At 43.0% G+C, this 10,788-nt stretch overlaps 1 protein-coding gene across 1 annotated transcript in view; it reads left to right on the forward strand.

Annotated features, from left to right (window-relative positions):
• LOC140406814 (uncharacterized) overlaps positions 1 to 10,454 on the forward strand; it is a 249,663-nt gene extending 239,209 nt beyond the window's left edge. Inside the window, exons 47-49 of the mRNA XM_072494717.1 lie at positions 4,456 to 4,646; positions 5,351 to 5,593; positions 9,339 to 10,454. Of these exons, the coding sequence (XP_072350818.1) occupies positions 4,456 to 4,646; positions 5,351 to 5,593; positions 9,339 to 9,485 (581 nt within the window). The 3' untranslated portion in view covers positions 9,486 to 10,454. The remainder of the gene's footprint in view (positions 1 to 4,455; positions 4,647 to 5,350; positions 5,594 to 9,338) is intronic.
• Positions 10,455 to 10,788: the final 334 nt, after the last annotated feature.

Here is a 10,788-nt window from a genome sequence, read left to right on the forward strand (position 1 = left end):
GGTGGGGTTATTGGGTGACGGGGATTGGGTGGAAGTGTAGGGCTTAAGTGGGGTGCTCTTTCTAAGGGCTGGTGCAGACTCGATGGCCCGAATAGCCTCCTTCTGCACTGTAAATTCTATGGTTCTATGTGCTGGGCCTCTGGACAGGGTAGCACTCTGGCACTTCTGTTGCCATCTGGACTCTGGCACTGCTAATTTGTCCAGGTGGCACTGCCAGCTGGCAGGGGCACTGCTGGGGTGCCAGGTTGGCACTGCTAAATAGCATTTTTAGTACAGCGGCGATCGGGCCAGGAGTGCCCAGCGTGGGTGTTCAGGGGGGTCCGGGGACCCCCTCATAGCAAGTTGGGGCTGGGGGTAGGTCAGCAGTTGCGTCGGGGGCTCCAGATCGCAGAACGCTTTTAAAAATATCGTCCCAATCCCTTGTTACACTGAGGACTTGCAGCGAGCGGAGCTCCTCAGTGCAGAAAACGGGACTAAGAACATAAGAACATAAGAACTAGAAGCAGGAGTAGGCCATCTGGCCCCTCGAGCCTGCTCCACCATTCAATGAGATCATGACTGATCTTTTGTGGACTCAGCTCCACTTTCCGGCCCGAACACCATAACCCTTAATCCCTTTATTCTTCAAAAAACTATCTATCTTTATCTTAAAAACATTTAATGAAGGAGCCTCTACTGCTTCACTGGGCAAGGAATTCCATAGATTCACAACCCTCTGGGTGAAGAAGTTCCTCCTAAACTCAGTCCTAAATCTACTTCCCCTTATTTTGAGGCTATGCCCCCTAGTTCTGCTTTCACCCGCCAGTGGAAACAACCTGCCCGCATCTATCCTATCTATTCCCTTCATAATTTTATATGTTTCTATAAGATCCCCCCTCATTCTTCTAAATTCCAATGAGTACAGTCCCAGTCTACTCAACCTCTTCTCGTAATCCAACCCCTTCAGCTCTGGGATTAACCTAGTGAATCTCCTCCGCACACCCTCCAGTGCCAGTAGGTCCTTTCTCAAGTAAGGAGACCAAAACTGAACACAATACTCCAGGTGTGGCCTCACTAACACCTTATACAATTGCAGCATAACCTCCCTAGTCTTAAACTCCATCCCTCTCGCAATGAAGGACAAAATTCCATTTTCCTTCTTAATCACCTGTAAACCAACTTTTTGCGACTCATGCACGAGCACACCCAGGTCTCTCTGCACAGCAGCATGTTTTAATATTTAAATAATAATCCCTTTTGCTGTTATTCCTACCAAAATGGATAACCTCACATTTGTCAACATTGTATTCCATCTGCCAGACCCTAGCCCATTCACTTAGCCTGTCCAAATCCCTCTGCAGACTTCCAGTATCTTCTGCACTTGTTGCAGTTGTTCCTTTCCTGTGACTCGAGAATTGTAGATTTGATTCTGCAACTTGTACATATTGCACTTATCTCCCTTTTGGAAAAACAGAATTGCAGAATTAGGCCAGTCATGTGCCACAAGGATGGCATTATGTTGTGGAAAACTTTGCATGCATTTTTGGATTTTGTATACATACACCACTTGAAACAGTTGGGGAAAAATAACAAGTGAAAATGCTTTGTTACTCTTTGGAAGCAATGTTGAAAAAATACTGTTTAATCAAAGAATCTTTTTTTTCAACATTGGTACTTGATGTTGCAAATGCATCTTTATTCCCTTTCCATACCAATAGTCTTGAAGTTTTCCATTGCTGGTTTAATGAAAGTAGGTAATTTTTGACGAGTTATCAAAAATGATTCAGGGAGTTGAGTACCTGGAACATCATAAGAGAATTGCTGAAGACCCAGATGTAGGAGTTTTACCAGACATTGAGGAGGTCTGTAAAAGACTTCAACAAAACATATGCAGGCTGGAGAAATTAGCAGACACCATGGGCGGGATTCTCTGTTAGACGATGCCAAAATCGGAGCGTGCGATCGGGCAGAGATTAGCTCCCGATGCCGAAATTGTGGCAGGTGCCGGTTTGACGGCGAATCGCAATGCTCCGCCTCCTCGAAAACGGCAACAATGCGATGCATGCCGTGCATAGTTGCAACATCGTTCATATATCATTAGTGGGCCCACCCGTGATGCTCCGCCTCCCATGGGCCGAGTTCCTGATGGCGCGGTCCACGTGTGCTCTCACAAATCGGGAACCCGGCGTGGTGGCTGCTGAGAGAGAGAGGGCGTATGGACAGTGTCCAGCACCGCCATACTTCGCCGACAGCCGTGCCGCTGGCCAGAGGGCTCCTGCCAGGGCTGGGGGGCGTAGTCGGGGATGGCCAGGAGGTGGGCTGTGGGGTGGGCTGGACAGGTATGCAACCTGGGTCATATAGGTGACCCCCCCCCCTCCCGTGCCCCTCCCTCCCCCACTGGTTGCCCTCTGGCCCCGGCTGACCCATCAGCTGTATGAGTACTCCAGCACTACCTGTCCCATCCTTTTCCCCTGATCAGTGTTTGTGTGGGCAGTGTATTGTTTATGTGCGGCTGCAGCTTGTCAGCCCTGTGAGTGTCGATCACGATCCTGGTGAGTCCCACACCATTTTACATGGGAACCCATGGGGTGCCGGTGCAAGCCCCTCACTGGTGGCAGAATCGGTGCGGGTATGGCGCCCATTTTTCTGTCGTGAAAGTCCAAGGATTCTCTGTTGGCATTAAGATGCAGAAACGGAGAATCCAGCCCCCTGTAATGCAGCAAAGCCTGAAACATACAAAGGAAATAGAAACAGGAGGAAGCCATTCGGCCCTTCGAGCTTGCTCTGCCATTCATTATGATCATGGCGGATCATCAAGATCAATCCTCTGATCTCACCTTCCCCCCGTATCCCTTGATTCCATTAGCTCCAAGAGCTATATCTAATTCCTTCTTGAAATTACACTTGTTTTGGCCTAAATTACTTTCTATGGTAGTGAATTCCACAGATTCATCACTAATCTCTGGGTGAAGAAATTTCTCCTCACCTCAGTCCTAAAAGGTTTACCTCTTATCCTCAAACTATGTCCCCTAGTTCTGGACTCCCCCAGCATCGGGAACATTCTTTCTGAATCTACCCTGTCTAATCCTGTTGGAATTTTATAAGTTTCTATGAGATCCCCTCTCACTCTTTTAAACTCCAATTAATATATTCCTAACCGACATAGTCTCGCCTCATATGACAGTTCTGCCATCCCAGGAATCAGCCTGGTAAACCTTCACTGCACTCCCTTCGCATCAAGAACATTCTTCGTCAGATACGGACACCAAAACTGCCCATAATACTCCAGGTGTGGCCTCACCGATGCCCTATGCAATTGCTGTAAAACATCCCTATTCCTTTACACTCTGAAGGCCAACAAAGCATTTGCCTTCATTACTGCCTGGTGTCCTCTCGCTGAGTATCCACCTCTCTCATTTTGCACACATTCAAATAATAATCTGCCTTCCTATTTTTGCCACTGAAGCGGATAACATCACATTTATCCACATTGTATAACATCGACCTTGCATGTGCCCACTCACTGAACCTGTCCAAAACCCACTGAAGCATCTCTGCATCCTCCTCAAAGCGGCAAATTTGGTGATAATATATTTAGTTCCCTTGTCCAAATCATTAATATATAATCTGAACAGTTGGGGTCCTAACACAGATCCCTGCGGTACTCCACTGGTAAATGCCTGCCAGAAAAAGACCCATTTATTCCAACTTTTAGCTTTCTGTCTGCTAACCAGGGGCGCGATTCTCCCCGACCCGGCGGGGTGGGGAGTTCCGGCGTAATGGAGTGGCGGGAACCACTCCGGCGTCGTGCCGCCCCAAAGGTGCGGAATTCTTCGCACCTTTAGGGGCCAAGCCCTCACCTTAGGGGCTAGGCCCGCGCCGGAGTGGTTTCTGCTTCGCCAACATAGATGTTCTGCAAGGGAGGTCACCTAGTCTACGTTTGGTCACCCCAATGTCGACGACCACATTGTAAGCAGTGGATGCAAATTGAAAGAAGAACACTTGAATTGCTGCTTCACTTGGAAGGAGTGTTGTGGGCCTCATGGTGAGGAGTGAGGAGAGAAAAAGGTAAGTGTACACTCCTATGTTTTCATGGAGAGGTTCATAGAAAGAGGACTGGATATTGGGGATGAGTGACGAGTAGATCAGGATATCAGGGAGGGAAGGTTCCTTTTGGAATGCCAAAACACATTTTCCCCTCCCCTTTCAGCATTTCTGATCCAGGCTTCCATTAAAAAATGTAAGCTACTTGTAAATTATGCTAGCCACACAAATACCTGTGTCTCCTGCTGAGCGAGGAGCCAGTCAACAGTACATTTTGCACTAGACCAAAACCAGATTTATTATGGTGAGCAGGCTGTGTAAAGAAACCATGGAGGAGAGTGACAATTTTCTTTCCTCCATTACAATCAAAGTATTATAAACCTGCCCTGGAAAGTCACTGTAAAGAATTTTGCTTTGATGTCACTATTATAGGACAATACTGGATTGATCCTAATCAAGGCTGCAAGTTGGATGCCATCAAAGTACATTGCAACATGGAGACTGGAGAGACCTGTGTGTCTTCCAATCCCAGCATCGTTCCACGCAAGAACTGGTGGACAAGCAAAAACATTGGTAGAAAGAAGCATGTGTGGTTTGGCGAGTCCATGGATGGTGGTTTTCATGTAAGTGAAAGCTATAAAGTTATGAAACATGGTACAATATAGTACAAAAGGAGATTAATAATAGAAGAAAACTGATTAAAATGAATTAATATATGTTTAACTTCCACCACAAGACAGCTGTTCCAAGGTTAACTGAATTGGAATTCATTAATCTTGATTTCAGAATCTGATGCTCAAGCCACATGATTTCTGAAGCAAAGCTTTAAAACATATAATCATCACTTTTACATTAGTACGGATCAAAGTGCCAAGGCTTTGGATTGTCATATACTTTTCCTTTGAGTGGTCTTTTAAAACATTTCAAATCAGAACTAATGCTTAATCCCTGTACCCTATGGAGCGATCACCGTGGAATTGAGTGGGAACTGGTGAAATCGGTCTTTTCCAGGACCACAAAATAGACTCACGCTGATTCAAAAAATATCCATAAAGAAAATCAGGCACTAGCTCACTATAAGCCTGTTCTGCAGTACTGCTGCAGATTAATACCATTTCTAGAGTATTTATAAATGTTATTGTTCTATAAAACCTTTTGCAATTTGAGCGGTTCAAAATAAATGTTTATTGTCAACTTCTTAATGGCACTCGGAGCGAGCAATAATACACGTCTTGCCAGTGATGTGCACATCATGAGAATGAATAAATGATTTTAAAAACTCTCAAAAATAATTAAATAAATACAGTAAAAATTTATATTTCTTCAGTTTAGCTATGGTGATGATGGGATAGCGGAAGATACTGTTGAAATTCAAATAGGATTCCTGCGACTGCTTTCCACTCGAGCATCCCAGAATGTCACCTACCACTGTAAGAACAGTATTGCCTACCTGGATGCTGAGGCCGGAAATGTGAAGAAAGCCTTGAGGCTGATGAGTTGGGTTGATGCAGAGCTCAAAGCTGAAGGAAACAGCAAATTTATATACTATGTCCTTGAAGATGGCTGTACTGTAAGTAGCAAAAAAGACTAAGATCATAAGAAATAGCAGTATGAGTAGGCCTTTAGTTCCATCGAACCTGGCTTTACCATTCATTAAGATCATAGCTGCCATGATTGTTGCCTTAACTCTAGTGTGCCTTTCACCAACACGCCCCACCCCCAGCCTCGCCAAAACTCTTGAAATCAGCCATCTGTCTAACTCGGCTTTGAATATATTCCCAGCCTCCACTGCTTTCTATGGAAGAGAATTCCAAAGATTACCAATTGTCTGAGAGAAGAAATTCCTCCTCATCTTTGTCTTAAATGAGATGCCCCCTTATATTAAATTAGGCCCTCTTTTTCTAGATTTCCCCCATCAGGGGAAACATCCTCTCAGTGTCCACCTTGTTAAGCCCACTTATAACCTTACTTGTTTCAATAAAATTATCTCACAATCTTCTAGACTCCAATAAGAAAAGAAAGATACAGAGAGAGTCTCTGCCTTTTTTCTTTCCCAATATTAGTTCCCCAGTTTTAACCTTCAAGGTTCCAATACTTACTTCAACTACTCCTTTCCTTTTTATATACTTGTAGAAGATTTTCCTGTCTATCTTTATATTTCTTGCTAGTTTTCTCACATCCTCCAATTTATCCCTCTTTATTTTTTTTAAGTCATGCTGGTTTCTAAAATATTCTGTCTTACCAACATTTTTGCAGCATTATACACCTTTTCTCTCAGTTTAATACCATCTTTAACTTCCTCAGATAGCCACAGATGATGCACCATTCTCATACTTTGGTCAACGGAATATACCTTTGTGAGAGTTACGAAATATTTACTTAAATTTACTAATTTACTTCTACTGTTTCTCTACCTTTAACATAATTTCCCATTCCACTTGTGCCAATTTTATCTTCATATCCTTATTGCCTTTATTTAAGTTTAATATTCTAGTTTCACACCCACATTTCTCACCCTCAAACTGAATATGAAGTTTCACGATGCTATGATCAGTCTTACCAAGAGGATCCTTTACTATGAGGTCACTAATTAATCATGTCTCATTACCGTTTTCAGTTGAGGAGAGGTGGAATGGCTTCTTTGTTTTCCTAGCCATTGTTTGACTGGAAAAAGTTTTTTTTTTAGACAAACAATAAGCTTTCTAATTCAGGGAATTTTTAACTGTTAGATGCTGTGACTATAAAAGACACAGGCAGGTTCCTTTTGAGTTTTGAAAAGATATGAGAATAGTATTTATTGAACTTAACCCAGTCTAGGAAAATGACAAACTGCTCCAACTTTCATGCACATACATTTGAAGTTCAGATACAAATAGACTGCAGAGAGGAAGGACAAGTTAAATGAAGTTAATGGGTATATGCCTCTTGAAGGTTGATGACATTGCTTGCTTGAGGTTGAACACAATGGTCCTTCTAGATTCAGCATGAGGGATTCAAAAGATGTTGACAGAGGATTTACCTTTTCTTTTGGAGACAGAAAAGTTGAATTCTTTAAAAAGGCCTCTGCCTGCAGCACATGGTTAGTCAAAATCAACAGAGTTCAAAACTTGCAAGTTGGATGGAGAGAGACAGAGGCAAACCCACCCAGGATCTTGCTTCTTCAGCATCTTATTTGCTTGTGCTAGTCTGCACAGAGAATGGATAGGTAAACACACAAAGCATTAGGTGGCTTGTTACATGAGCCTCTCTCTCCACCTATCCTGTGACCCAAGTGGAGTCAGTTGTCCAGTTTATGTGATTAGATTATGCATGGGCACATTCCTTTCATTGTCAGAATCCCATTGTCCAAGTGGTTATGTCTAATGGTTTGTCACCACCATGTTGAGTATCCAATTGATTGTCCAGATACTTTGCTAATGAGTTTGGAGATAGCCCCCATTCACATTCCTTCAATGCAATTGTTCTTGATGGGGCTTTGCAGACTCATTGCCTCCCTTTATAAACAGAGCGACCCACCTCCTTTACTTTCCTTTCTGTATTTCCAAAATGTCAAATAATTTTGAATTATCATATTGTATCTATGATCACTTTACAACTATGGCTGGAATTTTACACTCCTTCCCAGGATGTTGAGATGGAGGGAAAGTAAAATATCATTGACAGGATTCACTCCAGGATCCTGCCAGCCCTGACCCGGTTGCAATTTTATGGTGGGTGAAAAGCCCACCTATGCCCCTGTTATGGGCCTTAATGGCCACATAAGGACCTTTTCCCATCCAGCTCCAGTTTCTAGGCTGGCTGGCGCCCAATGACTGAGGGTGAGAAACATTGGTGTGGGAGTGCTGCAATCTGAAGGGGTGGGCACTCTAATCAGAAGGACCTTTTAGACTGGGGGCACCCTCCCCTCAGAGACTGGAGAGCTCCAACTCACTCTTCCTCTCCCAAACCTAACCCCTGACAACACAATCGCCCACCTAGTGACCTATCAGGAAATCCCCCCCCCCCCCACCCCAACCGACTTCCCTCCCCGGGATCACTGATGCTTACCAGAACTGCAGTCCTGAACTTAGTCTCAAGCACAGCGCTGTAGTACATCTTCCAGATATCAGCTATGGCCCGGAGTTGAATGACTCCCTCCACCATCGTGCTGTGGTCAATTAGCTCATCTACAGTCCCTGCTCTTGTCCACACAAGCTGCAAGAACCTCAAACCTGTTGGACAAGTGGGGATAGGGTGGAGGCTTAGGTAGGGTGCTCTTTCCAAGGTGCGGTGCAGACTCGATGGGCCGAATGGCCTCCTTCTACTCTGTAAATTCTATAGATGCAAGGGTTGAGGCTCCTCCATTGCTAACTTCTGGATCCCCATTCCTGCTTCACCTGAAGTTACGCCCTCCTGTCTCTGACCACAGATGAATCTGAAGTACCTAGCCTAAGATATGTGATTGCCTCCTGGAATGAAATGTCCAGGAAACTTTCCCCTTCCCTGATTAGTCACGGCATGAGAAACTCAGCAACTCTGAGCCGAAGTTCCTTCAGCTGCAGTTATATGCTGCAGAAGTAGTTGCTGTGGATCACACAGGTATCTACCAGTACCTATGTGTTATATATGCAACACATCACCTGCCCTTGCCACCTTTATGTTGTTTTATTTAACTAAGTTCAGAAATATTGCTCAACAATTTTCTAAACCAATGTTATGGAGTTTAACTAGTAGTGCTATAAATATGACACAGTACTTGGATCTCCCGAGCCTCATTTTAAACTCTTGTCCCAATTTAGAGACAGAACAAAAACCTTAAAACTAACCAATCATCTACCTGCTCACTTAATTTATGCCTCCATGCTTCCGCTCTCTAATCGCACTTTCTCCAGCTACCTTTCTTGGACCACTTTTCAAAAAACCTGAGCAGTACCTCCTCCCTCACTGCACGGAATTCCCTCACTTTTTAAAAATAAATTTAGAATACCCAATTATTTTTTTTCCAATTAAGGGGCAATTTAGCATGGCCAATTCACCTAATGTGCACATCTTTGGGTTGTGGGGGTGAAACCCACGCAGACAAGGGGAGAATATGCAAGGAATTCCCTCACTTACCAAATACACAAATGCAGTTGATCTCACTGCACTCAAAGCTACACCTTTTTGCAACTTACCCACTCAAAATTGCCATCACAGCTATTATTTTATAACTATAGGTTTTGAATCCATTTTAATTTAGAACTTCGAAATTCAGTTCCAATGAATATGTTCCATGTTGACTGCATTTTGTTAATACAATGAAAGTAAAACTGAATGTTATCCCTATTTGCTTTTAGAAGCACACAGGAGACTGGGGCAAGACAATATTTGAATATAAAACACGGAAGACTCTTCGGCTGCCAATTGTGGACATTGCACCAATGGATATTGGTGCTGAGGACCAGGAATTTGGTGTAGACATTGGACCTGTCTGCTTCTTGTAAAGTCCAAGAATATTTGAACATCCTCCGATCTAGTATTTAAACAAAATGGTCATGGGCTAATTCATCTCTACACTGCACTTATCCACATGCTTCTATTTTGGATCTCCCAGGAGGAAATAATGTCAAAATCACTATTCATCATTTTGATAGGAACTGTAGAAAATATCACGATGGAAGATGTATAACAAGAAGATTTTGCCACATAAGCGTACAGATAACTGCTTCTCTATGGTGCCTAACACTGGGTTGAAATCAAAAAATATAATTTTATAAAGTGCTGAACATTCCCAACATCAAATTTGACCTATTTCTCTCACTAAGGTGAAAATCAGTACATGCCCAGTTTCATCTACCTCATCATGGACAGAAGCTGGGAGAGGTTTGATACTGCCAAAAAAATATTGCACTAGCCATTGAAATTTTCAAACTCTGAAAACACAGTTTTCCAGTAGCAGTCAATCTGAGGATCATTCAAGGACAGGTTCTTTGGAATGAACATGTATCAAATTATTATTGATGCTGGTGACAAAAGTGAAATAAGTGTAGTTAATATACTGCATTCACTGTATGTTCAACCGATTATTCATTGGTGCTTGTGTTCTTGAATCTAGTTTTGTCTTTAACTTGGTGCTATTTTAAGAAGGCAACCTTCTACAACTTAGCAAAAATACTTTGTGGTTTGTATCTATTGCAGCAATGGTATTTCACTTGCCTTTCAAAGATGCATTCCTTCTTTATACATATTAATTTGCTTGGTCAATGCTAAATTATCACCACTTTATCAACTTGATGCTTTCTGCTCGCCACTCATATTTCTAAATATAGCACATGGATCAAGGATACCAAAGGGTTCATGAACCTTTAGCTATACAACAATTGGTTTGTCGCTCTCCAAGATCTGGTTATTTTCTGTAACAAAATTTGAATGCTTATTTATCATAAAACAAACAAATAAAATGTACTGAAAAATTTCTTGTTTGATTTTATCATTTTAAACTGGGTAGCACTAGGTTGGTGTGAGAACAATATGCTGTCAGCAGGGCCACGCTAGATCTCCAGGTAAGGAATTAGGAAGCCTAACAGAACTTAAAAATATTTGTACTGAGCAGCGAAAAGTAGGTTCAATGTAAATGTCACCACAGTTCCAAAGGACCATAGTCTGCTCTCCCTTTGAGAGCTGACTGCTGGCGATTTAACCTGAGGGTGATGACTCCTGAAGTGTGAGGCAAGGTTGAGAAGGCAGGCCCTTCATGAATAATCTCAGTCGGTACGGGAGTATGAACCCGAGCTGTTGGCATCGCTC

The sequence above is a fragment of the Scyliorhinus torazame genome, chromosome 2 (assembly GCF_047496885.1).
Source record: "Scyliorhinus torazame isolate Kashiwa2021f chromosome 2, sScyTor2.1, whole genome shotgun sequence".
Lineage (NCBI taxonomy): Eukaryota > Metazoa > Chordata > Chondrichthyes > Carcharhiniformes > Scyliorhinidae > Scyliorhinus > Scyliorhinus torazame.